This window comes from Oryzias latipes, chromosome 7 (assembly GCF_002234675.1).
Source record: "Oryzias latipes chromosome 7, ASM223467v1".
In the NCBI taxonomy this organism is placed as follows: domain Eukaryota; kingdom Metazoa; phylum Chordata; class Actinopteri; order Beloniformes; family Adrianichthyidae; genus Oryzias; species Oryzias latipes.
Window position 1 is genome coordinate 32,507,962 of NC_019865.2, and position 27,237 is coordinate 32,535,198.

The following is a 27,237-nucleotide window of genomic DNA, read 5'->3' on the forward strand; positions in this document are numbered from 1 at the left end:
TTTTCTTTTCTTTGTGTGCAAAAGAACACGCATACATGTGCGTGACACATAAACCACCGATGTGTGTCCAAACAGCTCGCAGGATGACAACCACGCATGGGGGGGGGGGTAACAAATCACGCATGTGCACACACTCGAACAGATGCAATCACAGAAACACGCGCTAAAATATGGAAGCGACTCTGTAGCATAATTCAAAATAAAAGTCAAAACCAGAAATGCTTTTTCATTTTCAAAAGGAAGCTGCATCAAATGACTCAAAATTAAAATGAAAAAGCAATCCACCAAAATGCTTTTTCATTTTCTTCTTCAACACAGCTTATTCTGTCACTTAATTAAAATGATAAAGAAAATGGTATTTGACATTTCATTTTCAAAAAATTCTCTGGTAAATGTGTAGCAAAGTACATTTAGAAATGACTAATTTGACCATTAAAATGGATTCACAGACATGCTTTTTAATTTTCAAAATGTAACTGCATCAAATAACTCAAAATTAAAATGAAAAATCAAAACTTCAAAATGCTTTTTCATTTTCTACTTTTAAACCACTCATTCTGTGTTATAATGAAAACGAAAATGCAAAGAGGGGATTGCATTTTCATTTTAACGTCCACCCTGCGAACATTGTTGCTTTGTTCAATTCTAATTAGCATTTCCAGCGGGGAGGCGGGGCGATGAAATCAGTGCTCTCCATGTGTCCGTCTGCTAACAGACACATGCTAGGAGCAGTGTAGCTTTGTGTTAGCGGCAGATGAGACGGCTTTGTGACGATTGTGCACTCCTGATGATTTTACACAGCTTCTCTGGACTACGTAGCAGCATTTCCGCCTTCTGCGGTCCTCCTGACGCACAGCGGTTGGTCGAAACCCCCCCCCCCGGACAAGCTTTTTTTCTTCGGATCGGCAGCTGCCTTCGCATAGCAGAGCGCAAATTCCCGTGACCCAAAACTCCCGATCGGCGAAGGCAGAAGTGCTGCTACTATCTGAGAAACCATCATATGAATTTGTGTTTCCAGTGGTGTCCAGAACAAAATAAAGGATGATGTAATTCCCACATATTTACATCCAAGATGCTCATTGCCCGTTCAGAGTTTTAAGTACCTCCATGGCTAATGTTTTTAGCACATATTAGCCTAATGCTAACCCGTCTTTCGGGTCCTGCTTGCAGCGAAGAAAAAGCACTGACCGCACGGATTTAAAAAAAAATGAGTGAGCAGGCCCTTAATAATAATCACAACAATAAAAGCACATTTAGAAGATAGATGGTTGGACCAACACGCACTCAGCTTCGCGCAAACGTTTAACATGGCGAAATCTGCTATAGCTATTAATGGGACTCCAGCTGTCATCGAACAGCAAAATCAGCGCGAAGCTGCAGGAGACTATCTTCTGAATGTGCTGTTATTACTGTTATGATTATGTGGCTAACACAAATGTACAATGCTCCTAGCATGTATCTCTTAGACGGACTCACGGAGATAGCACTGACGTCATCGCCCCGCCTCCCCGCTGGAAATGCTAAGTCGAATTGAATAATGAGACAATGTTCGCAGGGTGGATGTTAAAATGAAAATGCAATCCCCTCTTTGCATTTTCGTTTTAATTATAACACAGAATAAGCAGTTTTTAAGTAGAAATGAAAAAGCATTTTGAAAATAAAAAATCATTTCTGTGAATCCATTTTAATTGTCAAATTAGACATTTCTAAATGAATTTTGCTACACATTTAACAGAGAACTTTTTGAAAATGAAATGTCAAATACCATTTTCATTATCATTTTAAATAAGTGAAATAATAAGCAGTGTTGAAGAAGAAAATGGAAAAAGTATTTTGCTGGATTGCTTTTTCATTTTAATTTTGAGTCAAAAAATGCAGCTTCATTTTGAAAATGAAAAAGCGTTTCTGGTTTTGACTTTTATTTTGAATCATGCTACAGAATCGCTTCCATACTAAAACGTCAGCGCGAAATAATAGTCAGTCTAAACCATTTGAAGCTTCATCCATACATCTAGTCCATCGGGGGAGGAAGCGTCATCATCTTCATCATCACTTCCAGCTGCAGCATCTGAAGGCCTTCAGCGTCTGCGTCGATGCGGCCCAGAGCAGCTTTACCGGCGCGCATCTCTGTTTCATGGGCCTATTGAAACAGAAACGCTATACAGCCCCCCCCCCACACACACACACACACACGCTCGCATACACGCACGCACACAGATCTTTGAAAGATTTTTTAAAACACTCTTTAGAAATAGAAAAATACTTTTTGCACAACGTTTTTTTTTAAATAGTAACGCAGAAAAATGTGATTAAAATGTTCAATCAGATGGAAACAAAAAGTTCAAGTTCAAAAATATGTATTTTGGACAAGTGAAAACAAGTTTAGGATAACAAAATTATATCAGACAAGAAAAGTGTATAAAACAAGACCAGACAAAATTATATAAACCACCAAAGTCCAAAGGGAGTGAGAAAAGAAGAATCTTATAAACTCTCACCCCTTTTACCTGAGCTCCTTACTTTTCAGTATACCCACCTGTTCCCTAAGTGGACATCCGGTCACAGCTGCACATGTAAGTCTTATTTCCAAAAACACACAAATGAAAAACACAATCTTATTTTCTAAGTACGCAGATTTACAAATGCTGATATCAATGATCATATTTCTATATTTATACTTAAATTCTTTCATGTTCGGACATTGGAAACCTTTATCATCACGCACGAAAAAAAAGGTTTACCACAGAAACAAAGAAAAACCAACACGCACCCTCCCAGGTAACATGCAGTGCAGAGTTTAAAGGACAGCAGATTTGTACTCAGGTTGTCATCATTTTACTCATTCTTAAATATTTACGCAAAAACAGAAGGAAGGAAATGTTTTATGATGACATTGAGCAGGTTTGTCTTTTTTTTTTACAGACTCGCACGTTAAAAGGTTCTTTCTTTGGGCTCGTGTGACAGAAGGTGCACGCGCAGCACAGTTGGAAAGGACCAGGTCAATGTGACCCACATGAAGCGCGTGCACGACTGCGTCAGGGCTCCGCGTGTTCGTGGCCCGCTCTCCTATTGGCTGCTCCAACTTTTCTCACGCGGTTTAGTGGCGCGCGCGGTGCGCTCGTGTGAGGATGAGGTCCGCAGCAGAGTGACAGCTCGTCCTGCTCCTCCTCCTCCTCCCGTGGAGCTGCTCCTCACCTTCAGTCAGCTGGAACATCTGCAGGATTTCTGCCCTCATGTCTTCTCTGCAGGGACCCGAGCCGCGGATGATGCGCGCAGCTCCCGGACACAATTACCCCCGCGCTGGATTCCCCCTGGAAGGTAGGCTTCAGGAGCCGCCGGGCCCCCGCCGGGTCCCCGCCGGGCCCTCGCGCTCACAGGGACGCATCTGTGAGAAGACTAGAAACTTTCACGGTCAGGAGGAGAGGGGGCTGCGGGTGTCTGGGTCTCCGCCCGTCTCTAATTTATTTTATGCAAATGTATTGATTTATTTCTTCATCTGTGAGATTTCAGTCTAATTTGCGTTTATGTAGCTTCAATTTCCTGCTTTAAAGTTTATAGAAATATATATTTAAAATAATGATAAATTTTAGAGGTATTTTGTTCTTGTCTATCATTCTTTATTTTACCCCTTTTCTGTTTGTTGGATTTATGCTTCGTGTTGCTGCGTTTGAAATGTTCAGCAGAATTCGAACATTTTAGAAAAAACGTGAATTTAAGAAGTATCTGCGGAAATATTCCAAACCATGAGGCCTTCCAAGAGGAAACATCTGCTGCGCTCACACTAGTATTTTGTTAGAAATTCCTTTTTGGATTGATTTATTCGTAATAACCACATCTTTCCCCGGAACCCCCCAGTCTCCACTCCTCTGGGCCAGGGTCGGGTCAACCAGCTTGGCGGCGTCTTCATCAACGGCCGGCCTCTCCCCAACCACATTCGGCACAAGATCGTGGAGATGGCGCACCACGGGGTCCGGCCGTGCGTCATCTCCCGCCAGCTGCGCGTGTCCCACGGCTGCGTGTCCAAGATTCTGTGCCGCTACCAGGAGACCGGCTCCATCCGCCCGGGGGCGATCGGCGGCAGCAAGCCCAGGGTGGGTTCCCGTTAATAACACAATGACTCATGATGAGGATGAGGATGATGATGATGGCTCGCGCCTCGCGCAGCAGGTGGCCTCTCTGGACGTGGAGAAGCGGATCGAGGAGTACAGGCGGGACAACCCCGGCATGTTCAGCTGGGAGATCCGGGACAGGCTGCTCAAAGACGGCGTGTGTGAGAGGAGCACGGCCCCCTCAGGTGCGCTCATGCCGGCGTCTGAATGTAGATTTAGAAACAAAAAAACAAAAACAATTTTAGGTTAGACTTTTTTTAAGATAGACATCAAAATGACCGTGAAACGAATGAATAAAAAATAGTAATAATAATAATATCTGCAATACTGACAGTGAGTTCCATCAGCCGCGTGCTCCGGGCTCGGTTCGGGAGTAAATTCGAGGAGTCTGACTTTGACAAGAAGAAGCACGAGGAGGAAGAGGAGGAGGAGCAGCAGCGGAGGACGAAGCACAGCATCGACGGCATCCTGGCGGACAAAGGTGAGAGCCCCGCGCAGCGCGCAGCGCGCAGCGCACAGCGCGCAGCTCCGTCAGGCCTAAACGCTGACAAATTGGGGGTAAACGGTCTGATGCGGAGGACGGTCCTTTGGGACGCGCGCGCGCCCGTGTGTGTGTGGGGGGTGTCAGCTATGTCCCTAAATGTTGGGGTGGAGTGTGCTTGCGCGACACCAAAGAGCCCGAACGCATAGGATCCAGACAGAAAAAAACAGTAGGGATGTAGACAAATAAGAGCCCCCATGAGAAACGGAATGAAGTCTAAAAACGCTCCAGTCTTTCCTAGAACAAATTCCTTCTTTTTTTGTTCAGGAAACTTTCAGCTCCACGTTGAACTGTCAGGTACGCGCGTGCTCAGGTGCGCCATTCTGCGCTCCAGCAGGTCAGGCCTGACTCCAAGGCCTCAGTTTAGATCCAGGCTTTCCTCTCACTGTGAGTGTGTGTGTGTGTGTGTGGGGGGGGGGGGGTGTCTGTGGGTATGAGCCCCCCACAGAATTCTTGCCGGAAAGCTGATCTTGCAGATGAAGCTTGGTGTCTGGCTTCTGGACTTGGCTGAAGAACCCCAGCATGTCCCGGCCTTGTGATTGTGTGAAAGTCGTACGGCTGGTACCACTGGGAGGATTTCAGTGTTTCCTGCTGTTCCCAGGCTTCTCTGGCCATCATATCGAACGACTCACACAAACCACTTTTCTATTTTAATTACAATAAGTAAAAAAATAATCAACTTGCAGCATATTTGGATCTCTTCTAGCTGAAGGACAGACTGCAGAGCGAAGAGATAACTTGGTTTTGATGAAGAAAACTCGTGCATTTCTTCATTTCAAATATGGTAATAGGAGCCCGTAGAAATCCTCTTTAGGTTTTCTATTAAAGCTGCAGACCTGCAGAACAGGTGGACGCATTCTGAACAAACACTGGAGCAGGAGACCTGCAGCTCAGCAGGCAGCAGGAACTTAGTTATTAATAATCATTGTCTCCGGGCATCATCCTCACTTTCTCTGAGTTTTTGTCAGGTTGAAATTGGGGGAAGCTCAAATGTTGGGAGCAGATAACGCAATCCTCACAGGCTTGGTCCGGGGCTGTGCACGGCTTTATTAAACCGGGATTAACCTCCCCCCTCTTCCCCCCGGCGGGAACCAAAAATGACTACATGTAAGAAAAAATACAAAAACTAAAATGAAAACCGGCAGTGGAGGCCTCCACATCAGCGGCTAAGGCGCTCTCTGGAAACAGACAAGCAGCATCAGGACCAGCTGTTGACCGTTCAGGCTCCGTCTTCCTCATCACGCTGCAGGATTTGTTCTCAACGTGTCCACAAATGTGTGCTGATAATTTTAGCAGAGGAAATAAAAGAATATAAAAATCTATAAACTGTTTTTTTAATAAATTGCAATAGAAAAGATTGAATAAATTCAAACAACTGGTGAAAACGCAGAACATGAAAATGTGAGGTTATGGGAGCCGATCACCTAGAACGTTCCAGCGGGGCCTCTGTAGTGACAGGGATTCTTCTCACGTCTCTGTAAGAGAAATGTACGGTGGCCCTGAGGGGCAAATCTCATCAACCAATCACTCCGCGCAAAAACATTTTAAAGATCACAACGGCGATTAAAAAAGCAAAACGAATTTAAAAAAAACAGCATTTTAGAAAGCAAAATGAAATTCCAGAAACCAAAACTTAAAAACCAAAAACGATGCAAACAGTTGAAAAAACAAAATGAAAGGTTAGAAAACCAAAACACAAAGAGAAAGCAGAAAAGGTGTGTGGGGCACATCGCTGATTGGATGATGACGTTTGTCATCATTTCAAACCAGTTATTTGACATGAAGCAATACTGGACATCATCATCCAATCAGCTTTGCTTGTTCAAGTCACTTCAGGGGGACAGGCGGTTGGGGAAATCTCAGCTGATGAACCACAAACCTGCTTCTGAGTCAGAGTTCTTTATTTAGGCAGGAAACTGCTGAAAAATGTGTCTGATGAACAGAAGATGCTTTAATGAAGGAACGATGGTTACTTGCTGAACTGACCTGTTAGTTATTTTTTCTTCAAATGTGCTTCAATCTGGAAGTCAGTGGGCTTTAGTCTTAACCCCCACAGAGTGATGTTCTTGTCTTAGTTTTGGTGAAGCCTGTTACTTTACCAAACTCACAACAGAAAACCATGTGCAGGAAGCTCATGTGATCCTAAAAGTGGATATGGATGCCAGATGGATAGATGAAAGGAAAGATAGATGGATGGAGAAAGGAAGGAGGTTTATTGTAAATGATTTAACGTCTTCACAAATACAAATTAGAATTTAATTCTGGGACTGACATGTAAGAATTCCTCCCATATCGATGACATTTGGATCAAAGGAACAAACCTGCTGGAAGAGGTTCTTGTTTCCACTCTTGCATGAAGACAACGAGCAGAAACGTGAAGCTGAGTGTGAATAATTGGCTATTCTTGTAAGCGCTTCCCCTCTGAATTATTGTTGTATTGCTTCTCTTGCATTTTCCGTCAAATTTCCATAAAGCGGTTGGTGTGGCGGGATTCATCCGATGGCTCGGTCATGGTTCTCCTCATCAGGAAATCACGCTCACATTATGGCAGAAAATGACAAGATCAGTGATGCATGCCGGCCAGCAGTGATGGAGGGGGCCGCAGCTTCTGGGAGGGGGGGTGAGTTCATCCCTTTGAACACAGGCTGCAGCCGTGAATAAAGCCTGCTCAGGAGGGGGGGTCTGCAGACGAGCTGCGGGGCTGCAGCAGTGCTTTCTGGAGGTTTGTGTTCTCCACATCTGGAAGGTTCTGGGCGTGAGCTCCTCTGAGGAACTGTGGCTCTCTGCAGATGCTCTCATAGAAAGAGTCGGGGCTTTCCCTCCCCGCCTGCAGACGAGCAGACAGGAACGGAGCTGGGGGTGTACTTTCACACGTCCATCTGCAACACAAACAGCAGCAAAAAGAGCAGTGAGGAGAATGGAGACTGCACTTGTTTTGTGGTGACATTCAGCGTTCCGGGAGGTGATGAACTCCTCCAGGTTCGCTCTTAAATAAAGAAGAGGATCTGAGGTGGGGGCTCGGGGGGGTTGGACTGACAGTGTGTGAAGTGTGAGCATTGTGGGCTGAAGGCCTGTGTGTGAATAGCTGTGAATAGACTGCTTCAAAGTGACACAAATGAAGCAGACAACAGCAGAACGCCCAAAGGAAAGCCTCTCTCTGGAGCTGCAGAGTTCCTGCTCAGAATGCAAATGGACCTGGGGTGGGGGGGCTCCAGAAGCTGTGCTCCCCTCTCCCCATCAGCGCAGCAGCAAGTCCTGGTTTCTGGAGTTGTCCACTAGAAGAGGTCTGATTAGCGGCTCTTACTCGTGAGTTTATGAAACTCTGGAAACACCTGCTTCAGTCCTCCTTTGCTCCCGTCTGCTGAAGCGGAGCTGAAAGCTCTCAGCCGCCACATGTCAGCTCCTGCTCTGAATTTACTGCAGTCCATCAGCTAAGATCTCAGTATTTGTCTTACACCTGAGATTTTAACTGGGGGGGGGGGGGGGGGGGGGGGGGGGGGGCTTTGTCGGACCCTCTGCTGGAGAACTGAGATTTGTTAAGGAAAGAACTCCTTTCTGGGACCGTCATGTTGTAAACACCAGAGGAGTGGAGGGTCAAACTGAGCATCTGGAACCAAAAGTTCCTCACCAGGGGGGGCTGGGAGAGTTTGAGACACCCTGTGGGATGTGACCTGGGCGTCTTTAGGGTCAGAGTAAGACATGATTTGAACAGAAGTGTTTTTGAGCTGCATTAACACTGATGTCAGCGTAAACCTTAAACATAGATCTGTGGATTGAAGGCGTTTTCCTTTTTTAAAAATTTGTATTTAATTTATTTTTTCTAACGTGTTCTGTCCGTTTTCTGGAGTGAAAATCTCTCCTGCATATTTTTACTGCATGGACAGAATTCAGCTCCATAACTGTCAGTGATGTTGGTTTCTGCATCATCAGATGTTCCTGCTGGACCTGCTCCTCCTCTGCTCCTCCTCTGCTCCTCCTCTGGTTCTCCTCTGGTTCTCCTCTCAGACCTCCTCTGGAGGATCAAGAGCAGAAACTGAAACTGAAGCTTTCATGGAGCGCTGCGGTGCACGGGACAGCGTGTTTGGGAGGTGTTAACTGAGACGAAGGCTGAGTCACAACAATGCCGAGAGTCTGAGAAAGCGATGTGGGGGGGTTGGGGTGCTCGGCTCTCAGTTATCATTTTCCTGTATTTCCCAAGAATCTGGGCAGCTGGAAAGCAGGCGCAGATCACTTTATTTTGCCTCTGGTTTTTAATACCCCCCTCTCCCCCCACAAAGATTATAGCGACGTCTTAAAACTTTTGCAATGGCTGTTCTTAAGCCTGAAGCTGTCCACTTAGGGCTTGGCTGTGTCAACTGGAGCTTAAGAAGGCCTGTTTTTACTGTGTTTGTTCCCACTCTAATCTCTGCAGCACTCACACACTGCTCACACACTGCACACACACTGCACACACACTGCACACACACTGCTCACACACTGCACACACACTGCACACAAACACCCACTGCACACACACACTGTACTCACACACTGCACAAACACTGCTCACACACTTCTCACACACTTCTCACACACTGCACACAAACACTGCACACACACTGCTCACACACTGCTCACACACACTGCACAAACACTGCACACACACTGCACACACACTGCTCACACACTTCTCACACACTTCTCACACTCTGCTCACACACTGCACACACAAACTGCTCACACACTGCTCACACACTTCTCACACACCTCTCACACACTGCACACAAACACTGCACACACACTGCACACACTGCACACACACTGTTCACACTCTGCTCACACACACTGTACACACACTGCTCACACACTTCTCACACGCTTCACACACACTGCTCACACACACTGCACACACACACTGCACACACACACTGCTCACACACTTCTCACACACTGCTCACACAGTTCCATATTTACTCTCATGACAGTGGGTGGTGTTTTCTCATCCTGTGGATAAAGTGGTGCATCTCATTGGCGGATGGAGCAGAGATAAAGGCTGCGTGTTCAGACTGATAAAGCTCTTTGTGGCTTGGTGGAGCTGCAGGGTTCAGTCTGCTGCTTCCTGCCAGAGCACGCCGTTCTGGGTGCTTCCAGCCTTTCGGTGTTTTTGTTTGGGGTCACCTCACTTACCAGCCTTTCAGCTCCGTTTTCCACAGACTTTCTGAATCTTTAGCAAATATTGAGCTCTCAACTTAAATAGTGCCTGCACAGCACTCTTCAACTTCCTCTGTGTTTGCCGTGCCCAAATGCTCTTTTGAGGAGCTGAAAGCCACAAAGGCAGAACAATGGTGGGCTTTGTGAATGGGACAGCATGAAGCCGCAGCTCTTCCCTGCCAGAACCTGAGGCTTTACTGACACCACAGCTCCGGGTGCCAACTGGAACCTCTGTGTCTTCCTCCTGTTCTGCTCCATCAACAGTTTCAAACTCCGTAGATCGGACGTTCAGGGAGGACCCTCAGCTTCCAGCAAGTGTTTGCTGCAGTGAGGATGAGGACGAGGAAGATCCTCTGAAGAGGCCCTGCCGCAGAAACCCTCCGGCTGCTCAGGTGAAACCATGTAGCTGGAGGGAAGGTCATCCTCTGAAAACGACATCGTGTCAGAATCAGAAAGAAAGAAATGTAGAACACCACCCAACAGCAGGATGGGGTGGGGGGGGGGGGGGGGGTAACTGCTCAGCTCCTTTATCAGATATGAAGAGGAGCAGATATTGTTCCTGTAAGTCTCAGTCCTCCTCCACCCTGAATCTTCTCTTGAGGTGGAGCAGGAAGGCAGCCTCCAGCAGGAGGCAGCAGTGAGCTCTGCTGCTCTGATTCTGGCTTGTCCTCCAGTGACTGATGTTTTGGATCTGAAGCAGCAGAACTTTCCGTCTTTCTGAGCCTTTGACTGACAGGCCTGAAAGTGACATGAAATAGTGACACGACCATCCTGAAAACATAAACCTTCAGACCCACTTGGAACCAAACACAGATTTCTAAATCGTTGTTTTTAATGTTTTCAGGAGAGAAACAGCAGATTCACGTTTTATAAAAACATTTTAAGAATAAGTTAAAAAAGTTCCATAAAACTGCAAATTTTGTAAAGAAGAAGTTAAAACAAGAGGATGGAAATAAAATGCAGATCCAAGACAGATAAACATGACGTTTTGATCACGGACTGAAGATGACATGATGAAGGTGATTCTGCTTGCTGGAACTTCAGACTGGTGGTGCGTTTGGCGTCTTCTTCCAGAAACACAAATCAGCTGCGAAAAGACAAGCAAACGCTTGAAAAATGATCTGAAGCCTATTTTTCAATGCAGACATTTCTATAGTTTTCTTGTTTTTGCTTAGAAATCCTAACATCATGTTAATTATTTGACTGCAGTTTTATGACCTGAATGAAGCTTTTTCCAGAACAGGTGACTGACTGTTCTGCAGCTTCACAGGAGCCTCACAACAAAAGGGTCACAGTAACAGCAAGGAATGTCTTTAGTGAAGCAGCACAGATAGAAAACCATGTGCAGGAAGGATGCCTCTATTCCCATGCATCCCTGTAGTGCCCCCCTCCATCCCCCAACCCTAAATCCAGCAGTTTGTGGAAACAAATGGAGTCCATTCTTTGGCAGCAGCACCCCCAGGAATATGAGGTGCCTTTTGGAAACTGATTCCAGCTCACAGCAGCTGCCTGAAAAGTTTTCACGCTGCATTACAGAGAAATTGCTTTGCCACAATCCCTTATCCCCCTCCCTCCACCCTGCACTACAACACCCCCCCCCCCATACACTGAGCAGCAGCGTGCAGGCAAAAACCAGACCGGTGCTCCTGACGAATAGCTGCATACAAATGTGAGTTTTTCTTTAGTTTGAGCAGAAAAATTTCTTTGTGTGGAAAAAAAATACATTTAAAATTAACATGTTAACTGGAGGGGGGGGGGGGGGGGCGTTTTATTCCCATAATTCCTGGTTTCATTAGACCTAAGGGCCGGCAGTGCAGACTGACAGTTTGATGACTTCCTTCTCCCTTCTCTTCTTTAGGAGATGGTGGGGGTGTCCACAGAGCCCCCCTCTGAGGACACCCCCACTCTGAAGCCTGATATAAGAGGGTGTCTGACAGGATGAACTCATGTCATCGTGCCAATGGTGAAGCGCTGGTTCAGGACCATTTTCTTTTCTAACGTGTGCATTTAGACTGAGCGGGTTCCAAGAAAATTTTTCTGGGGGTGGACTGTGGTTCTCCTTTAATCTCCTTAACCTCACACAACCATTTGTATCATATGTGATACATGCATTTATGAGACTCCTATCTCATTAGCATGATCTAAAATATCATTTTAAAAAAACATAGTTTTTCACCTGGTCTACTGTATGTTCTCTGCCCTGCAGTTCATCATCATTCCACTAGAGGCAACAGAAGGGCTTTTCCTGCTCATTTCAAAATGGCTGCTTCCATGAAACCAGAAAAACACTTTTGGCAGAAAAAGGTTTAGCTAATTTTCAAATTTCTATAGTAAAAATAATTCATCTGTCGTTTTTATTTTTTTTAAACAGCTACTTGCTGTATTGAAGAATGCAACATTAGTTTGTAATTACTTCTTTATAATACAGCAGCACCATGATAAAAATGTGTGGTTCAAATTTGTTACAGTGTAACAAAAAATAGGTATTTTTACTGATCACTCATTTCAATGTTTTTTTAATCTTAAACTAGCATTGTTGTTAGTACAAAATTACAAAATCAGCCAACCTATCATCATTGAAACTATCTAAGAAAATGATATTGTAAATGTTTTGCTGATTTTGTTAAAGTGTTATAAAACATCTTACTTACGAAAAAAAAGTGTTTTCCTCCAATTATATGATGTAGTGGGCTTTACAGGGTTAAGACACCATTTAAAGTTTGGTGTTTTTATTCTGAAACAGTTTTTTTCATCATACATGTTTCAGAATTTCAGAATACATCAGTGTTTTTCAACCAGTGTGCCGCGGCACACTAGTGTGCCGTGGGAGATGGTCAAGTGTGCCGTGGAAAATTGCCCTCATTAACTGATCTAAAAACCTTTAACATCTCCAGGAAATCAGCTCTTTGTTCATTCAAACAGGCCCTGATAAAACACTGAGTAGTTAGGAATATGAAATATCATAAAATTATTTTTTCTTTGTGTTTATATGATTCTATTAAAGACACTTTGATAAGAATCACGGTACCGCGATTTAGCTGCAGCTATAACTGTGTAAGGAAAAGTCCCGCCCCTTTAACTGTCTCCACCAATCATTCTTGAAGGCTTAATCACATGGCATCAGTCTGACCAATCAGAAGTGGTTAAAGTATTCACTTCCTTGTTTCGATTTAGCGCCAAAAAGTCTCTCTGTTCTAACAAAAATACCAGCTAAAGCTCGTCTTTAGCGGTGTAGCTTTCCACAGAATCTGGTATCAGACTGTGGAACAAGTGAACAAAACCATGAAGCTCAAAGACGCTGGTCTTTCTGCGGTCGGCGCATTATCGGCACTACATCTCCCATGATGCATTAAAGTGACTGTCTTAGCGGACAATGAGTCTCTCCTCTTAACGTCTTAAAACAACGAACACACATCAAACAGTTTTTGAATCATTTTGACTTAATTTTTAATACATCTTTTAGAAAAAAACAGCTGCAGCTTCCAGCTTTTTTTGCAACAATTATCACAAAAATGCATGTGAGATTGCAGAGCGGCTGTAGATCAATACAGACTATGAGCTTTTGCTTTCTTTTTTTATTTATCTTTTTTTTTTGGATGCTGGTGTGCCGCGGGATTTTTGTCAAGGTTAAAGTGTGCCGTGGCTCAGAAAAGGTTGAAAAACACTGACATAGATACACTATATTACTAAAAGTATTGGCTCACCTGCCTTGACTCCCATATGAACTGAAGTGGCGTCATTATGTAGTCCACCTTTTGCAGCTATTACAGCTTCAACTCTTTTGGAAAGGCTGTCCTCAAGGTTGAGGAGTGTTTATAGGAATTTCTGACCATTCTTCGAAAAGGTCATTGTTGAGGTCACACACTGATGTTGGTGGAGAAGACCTTGATCTCAGTCTCTGCTCTAATTCATCCCAAAGGTGTTCTATGGGGTTCAGGTCAGGACTCTGTGCAGGCCAGTCCAGTTCATCCACACCAGACTCTGACGCAAAGTCATGCTGGAAGAGGAAGGGGCCGCTCCCAACTGTTCCCACAAGGTTTGGAGCATGGAATTGTTTTGGTATCCTGAAGCATTCAGAGTTCCTTTGACTGGAACTTCGGGGTCAAGTCCTGAAAAACAAGCCCACACCATAATTCCTTCTCCACCAAATTTCACACTTGGCACAATGCAGTCCCAAATGTACCGTTGCCCTGGCAACCTCCAAACCCAGACTCGTCTATCAGATTTCCAGATGTAACAGTGTAATTCATCACTCCAGAGATGGCGTCTCCACTGCTCTAGAGTCCAGTGGCGGCGTGCTTTCCTCCACTGCATCCGACGCTTTGCGTTGCACTTGGTGATGTGTGGCTTGGATGCAGCTGCTCGGCCATGGACACCCATTCCATGACTAGGGTTGCGTACAGAAACTGTACCATACAAAACCGCAGTGGCGTTGCAATAGCGTGGACCCAGCATACACTGCTTTGTTTTGATGTGGTCTAATAAGACCATCTGTCTTTTCTCACTGCTTTTCGTGCGCCAGTGTGCAGGGGAGGGCCATAGACATATGTATTACTGGACAGAGCATCTCAGTCGTCACCCATTGACCTCTACAGTCCCCTGCTTGAAGCCTGAATTGTCCCCTCCATATTGGCTGGAGTTTACTCCGCCTGACCTGACGTTCCAAATATCGTGAAAAGAGGCCGGACTGAATACTTTTGTTTTGTTTTTGTTTACGTCCACGGTATATGCCGATCCGTGGTCCCTCCATGCTAACACAGCTAACCGCTTCAGCCAAAGGTCTGCAGCAACGCAGCGGTGGACCAATATTTACATCATGAGTCTTTATCAGTAAGTACTTTACACTTTATATGTTAAGTGGTGCACACAACAATAAAAACATATTTTCTGTATTATGTGTTTAGTAAGAACACCGTCCTCAGAACAAGTTTGAATATGTTATGTCTGTGGTCCTAATATATAATATCAAAGTGTTTTATTTTATTGTAGCCTTTATATTTTTCAAACAATAAATCATAACAGTAATAGATAAAGATAGATAGAATATGTAAACCTCATTTTTTCTCTCACGTTAAATATAAACGTGATATAAAATAAATTTAATAAAAGTTAAATAAAACTGTTGGCATATAATCATATATGATACGGTTTTTAAAGTAAGGAGTTTTTCTTTTTCCTCCTTAGTTGAGTTCCAAATACTGTCATTAACCTCTTTATACCGGAGCTACTATTTGAGCTATCCCTCTACACAAACAGTCACAGGGTCCCAGAATGAACTACTGTGGTAATAGAACCCAAAATGTGATGTCCATGTATGTGGACACCAGGTCTGAGGAGGTGAAACACGACTGATGCTGCTCTGCTGCTGACAGTCCAAGGAAAAATAAATACTGGGATATTCTTTCAAACTCATTCTCTCTAAAGATGTTTGCATTGGAATCTTCAGCATAAACCAGATTAAATATTTTCCTTTGTGTTTTTTGAATACATCTTTGCAAGAACAGCATGTGACCAAAATCTGTTCTGATTTCCTCACAGTTACAGTTTGGATTACCGTTGATGGTCATGTCTGTCGGGCATCAGAAAGTGAAGCTCAACAAACCGTCACAGCCACTTGGACTCGGCATCTCCTGGTTCAGCTGGGCGGACGGCAGTGAAGCGGCCTTTTCCCATTTTTATTTTCAAGCCTACGAGGAAGAGCAGCTTCTCATTATTCCCTCTGGAGGAAGTCACATGGTCCACGTCAGGAGTCTGGAACTGTCAGGATGAAAGAAAGTCCAGCGGGTGCACGTTGCTCACCCCGGCACTTAAATTCTCTCTTTTTTGTTGACATTTTTACTGGAAGTTTTTTTAGTGGGTAGAAATGTACTCTTTAGGATCAATTATTAGGTTTTTAAAATGTCAAGATTAGGCAGTGTAACCATACATGATGCTTTGTAACTATGACAATGGTCACAATAAGCTTTTCCTCTTTTATTCTTTTTACATTTTGCATAATTTTTTACTCAACATTATTGAAAAACAATTCCATCACACCTTTGCTCTGTGGGAGACAGCCAGCATGTCGGGTGATTGTTTCACCCTTGTTCTATCCTAGGCACTTTACCATTAGGAGTTGGGTCATCTAGACCCACTAGACAGTGCTCTGAACCTTTTTTCTTCAATGATTTGTGATCTTCACTGGTGTCCATGGATTACATTAAATCTTTCCACCTTTATCCACCTTTGTCATGGTAGGGAGAACACGTCAAAGTAAGGGGGGGGTCATCTAAGGGTTAAAGAAGTCCCTACTTTCTATAAATGTAGGATAAAATGTGCAGCGCTGTCAGTGATTAATGCTTGTGATGTTTTAACTTATTTGATCTGTTTCAAATAAATACATCTTGTACAGATCTGACTTCGATCCATATTTCCTTTTGTTTTTCGTCCATATTAAAACACAATGTGAATAAACAGAAGGTGACTGAAATGTGCTCAGCTTTCTTTGTATTGAATCACGCACTTCAGCAGGAGTCACCACGACAAGACACAGGCCTAGAGAGGAACATAGAAATAAGCACAAAAAAGAAAAATGACAAGAAAGTAAAGGAGAACAATAAGCAAAAAATAAGTGTGTAAAACTTAATTAAATGTATAAATTAAACTAAATGTTCCTGTTGGAGTAGACTAAACATTTTCTGTGTGATCTGGATCACCTGTGTGATGTCAGTCACCTTACATGAAGAGATTAAGGTGTTGCTGTAGCAAATCTGAATCCTGTCCTTATACACTGACCAAAAATATAAACTTAACACTTTTGTTATTGCTCCCATTTTCTATGGTATGAACTCAAAGATGTGAAACATTTTCCACAAACACAAAATAACCAGTTCTCTGAAATATTGTTCACAAATCTGTCTAAATCTGTGATTGTGAGCACTTCTCCTTTGCCAAGACAATCCATCCCACCTCACAGGTGTGCCATATCAAGATGCTGATTAGACAGCATGATTATTGCACAGGTGTGCCTCATGCTAGGAATAACACGTCAATGTGAGGGTGGGTAGTCCATGGAAAATTGCTCATTCTAAGCACCAGCCTCTCTGGTCAATTGAGGTCCTGCAACAGTTCTGCTTCTTCCTGGTTGTCTTCACCTCCTGCCTGCTAGAGTCAACGCTTGGGGAGGGCCGGCTCCTGCGCCGTGTATTCTGACACATGGAAAACATTAGATGAGCCGTTTTACCGACTGTTCTTTTGGCTCATCCAGTGTTTTCAGACAGCAGGTTGGACGTGTCAGTAAAAAAAGGAAAGCACAAGGACACGATGGACAACAAGTCTGACAAGAATCAGTTCAGAGGAAGAGCAAATTCCAGCTTTTATTTTGGTAGTCCACTATCTTAAGGGGGGGTCATCTAAGATAGCACAAGGGTTAAAGAAATATTTAATTTGGACTTAAAGATTTATTTAACAAATAAGTAAATATTTGTTAAATAACAAATAAATATTTTAGTTACAAAACTTAAGTGTTTAGTTTGTAAATTAAATATTTAGGTCAGATCGAAATATTTCATTAATTAAACTAAACATTTAGTTCGCAAACTAAACATATAATTATAAATAGATATTTAGCTTGCTAACTAAATATTTAGTTAATAAATATAACATTTATAAATACATGAATTAAAAGGTGAAAATATGCATTTGAAAAACCTGTTTTTTTCTCCAAAAATATTGCTGTTCATATTTGACTGCCTCTTTGTACAAGCGGCACCCAGTGAGTGTGATTCCCTGACCTGTGTGCAGGCAGCCAGGCGGATGAGGTGTCAGACGTGGAATCTGAGCCAGACCTCCCCCTGAAGAGGAAGCAGCGCCGCAGTCGGACCACATTCACAGCCGAGCAGCTGGAGGAGCTGGAGAAGGCCTTTGAAAGAACCCACTACCCAGACATTTACACCAGAGAGGAGCTGGCCCAGCGCACCAAACTGACTGAGGCCAGGGTGCAGGTAACACCAGCCCGCCGTCAACCCGTCCATCCGTCTGGAATCTCTGGTTGTGCATGATTCCTTTGTGATCCAACACGAACCCTGAAAGAGAACTAAACTGTTGACCTTTGATCCATCAAGAAGACTGAAAAACTGTTAGAGCAGACTGTTGAACGTTTGCTGTGGTTCATGACCGTTAACAGTAGCGCAGTAAGAGATGCTTTTACATTAACCCAATGCATCATGGGAGATGTGCAAAAATGGGGGACATTAATGTCAGTCATTTACAGATCATCTTTCCGTGGGGAGCTACACTGCTAAACACAATCGTTAGCTGTTGTTTTGTGGGAACAGAGACTTTCTGGGTCATGTTAGCACCAGGAAGTGAGGACGTTTGCCATGTCTGATTGTTGACCTATGATTATTCCTCCAAGAATAATTGAGATAGTTCAAGGGGTGGAACTTTCCAAAATAAGAGCAATCAACCAAAGTTGCCGCAAAATGGCAGTATAGTCATTCTGATCAAACTGTCTTGAACAAGAACCAAATAAACCCAAATAAAGAAGTATTTTATGACTTTTCATATTTCTAACAACTCGTGTGAAACCTTGACCTGTTAAGACGAACACAGAGCTCATATGCTGGACATGGTTAATGTTTTTAGACCAGTTTGGTGAAATTAAATCATTTCCCACAGCAAACAGTGAACCGTGGCCCACTGGTAGAAAAACACTGCTGTGGATAATGAAAACCTAAAGTTCAGTGTCAATGTATGGACTGCTCTGCAGAGGAAGATGAGACACCAGACCCCACCATACAGATGACCTGAAGAAGCAACCTGGGCGTCCCTTCCACATCTGCAGAGCCACAGCATCCATGCCATGAAGCACCGATGCAGTCATTCATGCAAAAGGAGGCCCAACCAAGAAAAAAGTGCAAAGACATAAAGAAACCTAACATTTTTGCTAAAAATGTTCTTTTTCGTTGCAATTTTCAAATTCAAATTACCGGTAAACTTTATTTATATAGTGCTTCTCATACTACAGAGCATCTCAAAGTGCTTCCCAGAGAAAAAACAAGATAAAAAATAGTAGTTAAAATAATAAACATAGTAAAAATAATAAGAATAATGATAAAAATAAATGAATTAATCAAAACGCATAAAAACCCAACGCATTCCACACATTCCACCATTGTAATAAAAAAAATCAAATTAGTTGTTAAAATTTTATAAAGTCAAATAAAATCACGTGGACAAGTAAAAACTATGTAAAAGCTTTACTAAAAAGATGTGTCCTAAGTTTTTTCTTAAAAACCTCCACAGTGGCTGAAGCCTCACGTCCACAGACAGGCTGTTCCACAGGCGAGGCCCACAGTGCTGAAAGGAGGCCTAACCGTGGGTTTTAGTTCTGACCTTTGGGACCACCAGCAGACCTGCACCTGTGTACCTGAGGGCTCTGGGAGGGTAATAAACTAAAAGTAAATCTCATAAAATTGAGGGTATAGTTCTATTTAAACTTTTACAAACTAATTAAAGAACCTTAAAAGCTGACTGGGAGCCAGTGCAAACACTTCAAAATTAGATTAATGTGCTCCTTCTTTCTGGTTCTACTTAAGAGGCGTGCAGTCAAATTTTGCACGAGCTGCAGCCGATTGATAGTATTTTTCTTAATACCAGAAAGAAGAGCATTACAAAAATCTATCCTAGATGTTATAAAAGCGTGGATTTATATTTCAGCACCAGCTTTGGAGAGAAAAGGTCTCACTCTGGCAATATTTCCAGTAACTTGGTTTGCGTCTGCTTCAAAGTTAAGATCTGCATCTAAGATCACACATAGGTTTCTGACTTTACTGCACACATTCAGATTAAAAGTTGATCAATAGGACTGGACCTTTTCTCTCTCAGCTTCAGGACCAACTATTAAAATGTCAGTTTTGTCTTAATGGAACTTTTAGAAGTTCTCTCCCATCATGGTTTTATCAACAGGTTGGGCTCACTAGGAACATGGAAGCTTAACACTTTCCTCTTTTGCTTTTGGCCAAGGAGGCCCTCCACTTGTCCTGTGCTTTAGGACCAAATCACTGAAACATCATCAGAGATGTCAGGACTCGGAGTTGTTCTGACAGTCTGTGGTGCTCAGAGTGTGGGAGCTCTGTGTAATCCTCTTAAAGTCATCCTTTGCAATCCAATCATTTCCAAGCATCAGGTGACAAGGCATCAAAAAAAAATCAAATGAAAATGAAATGAACAACCTGCTCTGTGGAATCAGAAGCTCCAGAGAACAGCTGACAGACAGACCATCTGAGAAGAGGACCTTAGGACAGAAGCCCCTCACAGGACTGAAATCCCCCGTTCCTTCTCATCTGAAGAGTGAAAATAGTGGGCGTGTGTCTTCTTTAGTCCAGAATGACTGGGAGCAGTATGATGAGCTGATAGTTTTACTGTTGTCAAAGCAAGGCAGTATTTCTGACACTTACACACAGGACCATACAATGAACAGAAAAGCAGGAATAAGAGTCGCCCCCTTTTTTTCTTTTCTTTTTTTTAACTTGTCCTTTCCAACAGCTGAGCAGACAGGTAGGAGCTGAAGGTCTCTTGTGTTGGACAGATTTTACTGTTACAACAGGGGGTTGTGGATCTTCTGACACACTAGGTGTGTATTTGTATAAACCCCCTTTTGTAATTTAGGCTAAACTCTATTTAAATTGATCTTATTTGTAACCTTTTTTTGTTGTTGGACTAGACGGAAAAGAAGAAGAGGAAAGAAGGGAGGGATGTTGGAGACGGGGGTAAGGGCACTGAAGAAAGGGGGGGAAGGGGAGTTAAGAAGATCAGGAGGATGTTTACAGAGACCAGGGACAGCAGGTCGGCCCCCCAACGCCAAAGAGCAGGGAGGCACAGGGGCACGGACAGCCCCAGACGAGCCGCCCACCCCCACGTGGGAGTCCCCCCCCCAACCCAGGCACGAGCCAGGGCCCCCCATGCTCCAGGCAACCAACCTCCCACCACAGGGGAAGTTGGGAGAGAGCAAGGCAGGGGCCACCCACCAGGAAGTGGGGGTCCCCGGGGAGCGTAGTAAACATTTCCCGACCAGGTTCACCCAGATTTGCTTTTTGAAGGCAGGACTGCAGCAGCCAAACCAGAGAGGTTGCCTGACTCATGCTCCCTATCTTCATCTGTGTCAGAATCCCATTATCAGTGCGGGGATGGAGGTCGTGTGAGCAACCTTATGCTGACGTTTTTACTTCTACTTGAGAAATAATTTTCAAAGTAAACTTGCTGTCCTTTTTACTTGTGTGACCTTTTTGGAAACTCCACTTACCTCTGACGGCTTCCTGAATGGACATGCATGGCAGGAAAAAAACACATTTCTGTAATAAATTACATCCATTTAAAGATAAGACTGCAAACTAGCTGTCCCTAAGAGTGTGTTTCAAATGTGACTATTCTGATTTTGATTTGTCTTTTTTCAAAGGTTTGGTTTAGCAATCGAAGGGCCAGATGGAGAAAGCAAGCAGGAGCCCATCAACTATCAGCGTTCAACCACCTTCTTCCCAGTGGATTTCCTACAACAGGGATGCCGGCACTTCCTGGATATCAGCTGCCAGAAGCCAGCTACCCATCTTTGGTGCAAGGTAGAACTGATGCATTCTACATCATTGTTGCCAGTACTGGTAGTATCATTACCGCCAGTAAATACTGGCAGAAAACTCAAAGACAGGGTTTCCAATCCAAGACTCCAAGGGTCAATAAACTGCATGCTTGGCTGTAAAATGTTCATTATAAATTTTTAATGTGCTATAGCCCACAAGTTCACCAAATGCTCCATCAACTTTGCCTTTTTATACCCAATCAAGACTAAATTAATTAAAAATGTCTTCCTGCTTCTTATTGCCTTGGGAGAGTAAAACACTTTTTTTAAAATTATGTTTTCTAGGTATGCCCTTCCATTTAATAGGGCATGTAACCCTTGTGCTATCCTAGGCACTTTACCATTGGGAGTTGGGTCATCTAGACCCACTAGACAGTGCTCTGAACCTTTTTTCTTCAATGATTTGTGATCTTCACTGGTGTCCATGCATTACATGTAATCTTTCCACCTTTATTCACCTTTGTCATGGTAGTGAGAACACCTCAATGTAAGGGTGGGGTCATCTAAGATAGCACAAGGGTTAAAGGGTTTTAACAACACCTCAACACTGCAAAGACCATTAATTTAAAAAAGTTCCATCATTTGACAACACAGCAGAGCAACAAAATTTTACCGACATGTCACCACTGCAGGGACGTCATGACGTAGCAACCATGCAACACGTTTTACAACAGGGCAGCGCTCAAAGGTAGAGTGGTAGTCTCTCTACTAAAGGGTTGGCCTTCCAACACTCCAGTTACATTTCAGTGTCCTTAGGCCTTGAGTTCTTAGTTTCCACTGGTGGGTTGAATTAGGTGCCGCAGCCACTCTTCCACAAGTGTTTAAATGTTTAGGTGGATGAGAAACAACATACAGTGGGGCAAGGAATATTTAGTGTACCACCAATTGTTCAAGTTCTACAACTTAAAAAGATAAGAGCAGTCTGTAATTTTCATCATAGACAAAACCTCAACTATGAGACAAAGTGAGAAAAAAAATCCAGAAAATCACATTGTGTGATTTTTAAAGAATTTATTAAAATGATTTAAATGATGGTGGAAAATAAGTATTTGGTCACAGAGAAACAAGCAAGATTTCTGTCTCTCACAGACCTGTAACTTCTTCTGTAGAGGATTCTCTGTCCTCCACTGGTTACCTGTATTAATGACACCTGTTTGAACTGGTTATATATATAAAGACACCTGTACACAACCTCAAACAGTCACTCTCCAAACTCCACTATGGAGACCAAAGAGCTGTCTAAGGACACCAGAAATCAAACTGTTGACCTGCAGCAGGCTGAAAGACTGAATCTGCAACAGGTGTGAAGAAATCAACTGTGGGAGCAATTATGAGGAAATGGAAGACATGCAAGACCACTGATAATCTCCCTCCATCTGGGGCTCCCCCCAAGATCTCACCCCGTGGGGTCAAAGTGATCACAAGAACGGTGAGCAAAGATCCCAGAACCACACAGGGGACCTTGTGAATGACCTGCAGAGAGCTGGGATCAAAATAACAAAGGCTGCCATCAGTAACACACGACGCTGCCAGAGACTCAAACCCTGCAGGACCAGACGTGTCCCCCTGCTAAAGCCAGTACATGTGCAGGCCCGTCTAAAGTTTGCTAGAGAGCATTTTGGATGATCCAGAAGAGGATTGGGAGAATGTCCAATGGTCAGATGAAACCAGAATAGAACTTTTTGTAAGAACTCTACTCGTCGTGTTTGAAGGAGAAAGAATGCTGAGCTGCATCCAAAGACCACCAGACCTACTGTAAAGCATGGGGGTGGAAACATCATGATTTGGAGCTGTTTTTCAGCAAAGGGACCAGAACGACTGATCTGTGTAAAGGAAAGAATGAATGGGGTCATGTATGGTCAGATTTGGAGTGAAAACCTCCTTCCATCAGCACTGAAGATTAAACGTGGCTGGGTCTTTCACCATGACAACGATCCCAAACACACGTTGCCCTGGTAATGAAGGAGTGGCTTCATAAGAAGCATTTCAAGGTCCTGATGTGGTCTAGCCAGTCTCCAGATCTCAACCCCATAGACAATCTGGAAAGTGTGTTGCCTAGCTACACCAATAAAAAAATCTCTGCTCTAGAGGAGATCTGCATGGAGGAATGGGCCAAAATACCAGCAACAGTTTGTGAAAACCTAGTGAAGACTTACAGAGTACGTTTGACCGCTGTCATTGCCAACAAAGGGTATATAACGAAGGATTGAGTTGAACTTTTGACCAAATACTTTTTTTCCACCATAATTTACAAATAAATTCTTTAAAAATCAGACAATGAGATTTTCTGGAGTTTTTTTTTCTCATTTTCTGAATCAGAATCAGAAGCCTTTATTGTCATTGTAACAGTACAAGTACAGGTACAATGAAATTGCTGTGTTTGTAGATGGAGAGACAGGGGGGAGGTAAAATACATAAGGGGGTCAGTATTGGCAAAGAAAAGAGCAAACATCTGTACTCCGCTCTTGAGGGGAGCATAGATGAAGAAAAAAAAAGACCCTGCTATACAAGAGAAAGCACAAAACGAGATCAGTACACGTGATATGAGCTGTTAGGACAGGATATGGGGGAGGGGACCGCTCCAGACTTGCACTAGAGTAGCATGAGTGGGTATGCTGTCAAGACAGGCATGAGCGGGCAAGAGACAACTGATGTTGACCCTTACATCCAACCACATTTCATTCGGGAAGCAGAATTGTTTAGCGGGGGGCCAAGGCCAAAGCGCTGAGTCTCATAGTTGAGGTATACCTATGATGAATCAATCTTTTAAGTGGGAGAACTTGCACTATTGGTGGCTGACTGAATACTTCTTTGCCCCACTGTATGAGAATCACTAAAAGTGTTATAGCCTTAGTGGGGTTGAGAACTTATAAGAGGAGAAAACATGGCTGCAGACAGCTTTCATTGTTGCACTTGGTGCTCAAACATGATCTGCTGTATGCTTACAGATGGTGGCGGAACAGTTCATCGTCCACAACCTTTACCTCAGTCCACAGTGCACCAGGGCGGACTCTGTGGTCCTGACAGCAGCTCTACCTACACCCTGTCCTCAAATCGTCATGGTTTCTCCAACTATCCTGATTCCTTCATGGGCTCTGCTGTTCCCAGCAGTCACATCAACCCCGTCAGCAATGGACTTGCCCCCCAGGTAAAACCCCCAGGATTTCTCACTTTTACTGTGCTCACTGAAATGTGTTAGGAAACTACCAGTCCATTTTCTGGGTTCTGAGCTGCTTCTGTCCTTGCTGACTCAGAGAGTTAAGGACAGAGACAGAAGCTGCTGTCCACGGAGAACTGAAGAGACGTGACACTGAAGGAACTTGATCCCAGAGTTCTGGTCTAACTAGTTGCTGTCCACTGACTGAAAAAGCTTAATTTCATTAATTTTCTGCCGTTTTGTCCCTTATGGGGTCATTTGGCTGCTGGAGCTTATCCCGGCCACTTGTGGGCGAAGGCAGGGTACACCCTGGACTGTTTCCCTGTCTGTCACAGGGCCATAATCACACACCCATGCTCACTCACACCTGGAGACAATTTAGAGTTTCCAATTGACCTATGAAGCATGTTTTTGGAGAGTGGGAAGAAGCCGGAGAGAGAGAACCCACCCATGCACGGGGAGAACATGCAAATTCCACACAGAAAGGTCCCCCATTGATGTTCTGTTTCAAGTCCCCCAGCCGGGACTTGAACCAGGGGCCTTCTTGCTGTGAGGCAAGGACGCCAACCACTGTGCCACCATGCAGCCCTGAATAAGCTTAAATATGGTTCATATTTTAGAAAAAGGCTCTATATTAGTCAAGGAATCACTTTTTACTTTAGCCTGGCATCTGAGCGGCTCATCAATTCAACACAGATGGTTCCGGGGTAAGGAAACAAAAAACAAAACACCGGGGGAATTTTCAGAATAAATGAACAGTATTCATGGAGAGTTCATAGCTTCCTCACTACAGGTCTGACACTACATTTATCTTCTTCTTTCTCTTTCGGCTTTTCCCATCAGGGGTCGCCACAGCGAATCATCCTTTTCCACCTCACTCTATCATGAACATCTTCTATCCTAACATTAGCCAACTTCATGTCCTCTGTTAAGACATCCATATATCTCCTCTTTGGCCGTCCTCTTGCCCTCCGGCCAGGCAGCTCCATCTCCAACATCCTTCTACCAATGTATCCACTATCCCTCCTCTGAACATGTCCAAACCATCTCAGTCTGGCTTCTCTGACTTTGTCGCTAACACAGGCAACATGAGCCGTCCCTCTGATGTACTCGTTCCTTATCCTGTCTAACCTGGTCACTCCTAAGGAGAACCTCAACATCTTCATCTCTGCTACCTCCATCTCAGCCTCTTGTCTCTGTCTCACTGCTACCGTCTCTAACCCATAGAGCAGAGCTGGTCTCACCACTGTCTTGTACACCTTTCCTTTGAGTCTTGCTGGCACTCTTCTGTCACACAACACTCCTGACACTTTCCTCCACCCGCTCCAACCTGCCTGCACTCGCCTCTTCACCTCTTTTCCACAATCCCCATCACACTGAACTGTTGACCCCAAGTACTTAAACTCCTGCACCTTCTTCACCTCAGCCCCCTGTAACCTAACGCTTCTACCTTGATCCCTCTCGTTCAGACACATGTATTCTGTCTTACTACGACTGACCTTCATACCTCTTCTTTCCAGAGCAAACCTCCACCTCTCTAGCTGTTCCTCCACCTGCTCTCTACTCTCACTGCAAATTACAATGTCATCCGCAAACATCATTGTCCAGGGAGATTCCTGTCTTACCTCGTCTGTCAGCCTGTCCATCAGCATAGCAAACAAAAAAGGACTCAAAGCTGATCCTTGGTGTAGTCCCACCTCCACCTTGAACTCCTCTGTCTGACCTACAGCACATCTCACCACCGTCATACTTCTCTCATACATGTCCTGAACTACTCTGACATACTTCTCTGCCACTCCAGACGACCTCATACAGTACCACAGCTCCTCCCTCGGCACCCTGTCATACGCCTTCTCTAAATCTACGAACACACAATGCAGCTCCTTCTGACCTTCTCTGTACTTTTCCATCAACATTCTCAAAGCAAAAATGGCATCAGTGGTGCTCTTACGGGGCATGAAACCATACTGCTGCTCACAAATCTCCACCTTCTTCCTAAGCCTGGCTTCCACTACTCTTTCCCACAGCTTCATTGTGTGGCTCATCAACTTTATTCCTCTATAGTTGCTGCAGTTCTGCGTGTCACCCTTGTTCTTAAAGATCGGGACCAGAACGCTTCTCCTCCATTCCTCAGGCATCTTCTCACTCTCTAAAATCCTATTGAACAACCTTGTTAGAAATTCCACTGCTGTCTCTCCTAGGCACTTCCATACCTCCACAGGTACGTCATCAGGACCAACGGCCTTTCCGCTCTTCATCCTTTTCAGAGCCTTCCTAACCTCATCCTTTCCAATCTCTGCTACTTCCTGCTCCACAACAACCACATCTTCCTCCCTTCTTTCCCTGTCATTTTCCTCGTTCATCAGCTCCTCAAAATACTCCTTCCATCTTTTCTGTACACTCTCCTGGGTTGTTAGCACCTTTCCATCTCTGTCCTTAATCACCCTTATCTGTTGCACGTCCTTCCCATCTCTGTCTCTCTGTCTGGCTAGCCTGTACAAGTCCTTCTCTCCTTCCTTTGTGTCTAACCTGTCATATAGCTCATCGTAAGCTTTCTGTTTGGCCTTTGCCACCTCTCTCTTCACTCTACGCTGCGCTTCCTTGTACTCCTGTCTACCTTCCTCAG

General features: G+C 44.0%; 1 protein-coding gene and 1 long non-coding RNA gene across 3 annotated transcripts in view; both read left to right on the forward strand.

The window, feature by feature from the left end:
- Positions 1-2,362: 2,362 nt before the first annotated feature.
- LOC101170725 (paired box protein Pax-7-like) overlaps positions 2,363-27,237 on the forward strand; it is a 41,324-nt gene continuing 16,449 nt past the window's right edge. The window contains exons 1-7 of one of the 2 annotated variants that reach the window (XM_023957070.1): positions 2,363-3,318; positions 3,856-4,091; positions 4,165-4,294; positions 4,444-4,590; positions 17,623-17,822; positions 21,278-21,437; positions 24,403-24,602. In XM_023957070.1, the coding sequence (XP_023812838.1) occupies positions 3,234-3,318; positions 3,856-4,091; positions 4,165-4,294; positions 4,444-4,590; positions 17,623-17,822; positions 21,278-21,437; positions 24,403-24,602 (1,158 nt within the window). In that variant the 5' untranslated portion in view covers positions 2,363-3,233. The remainder of the gene's footprint in view (positions 3,319-3,855; positions 4,092-4,164; positions 4,295-4,443; positions 4,591-17,622; positions 17,823-21,277; positions 21,438-24,402; positions 24,603-27,237) is intronic. The other variant, XM_023957071.1, reaches the window with a different exon arrangement.
- On the forward strand, positions 13,960-16,307 carry LOC111947687. The gene is made up of 2 exons (XR_002873567.1): positions 13,960-14,670; positions 15,379-16,307. It is a non-coding gene; the product is annotated as an uncharacterized LOC111947687 (long non-coding RNA).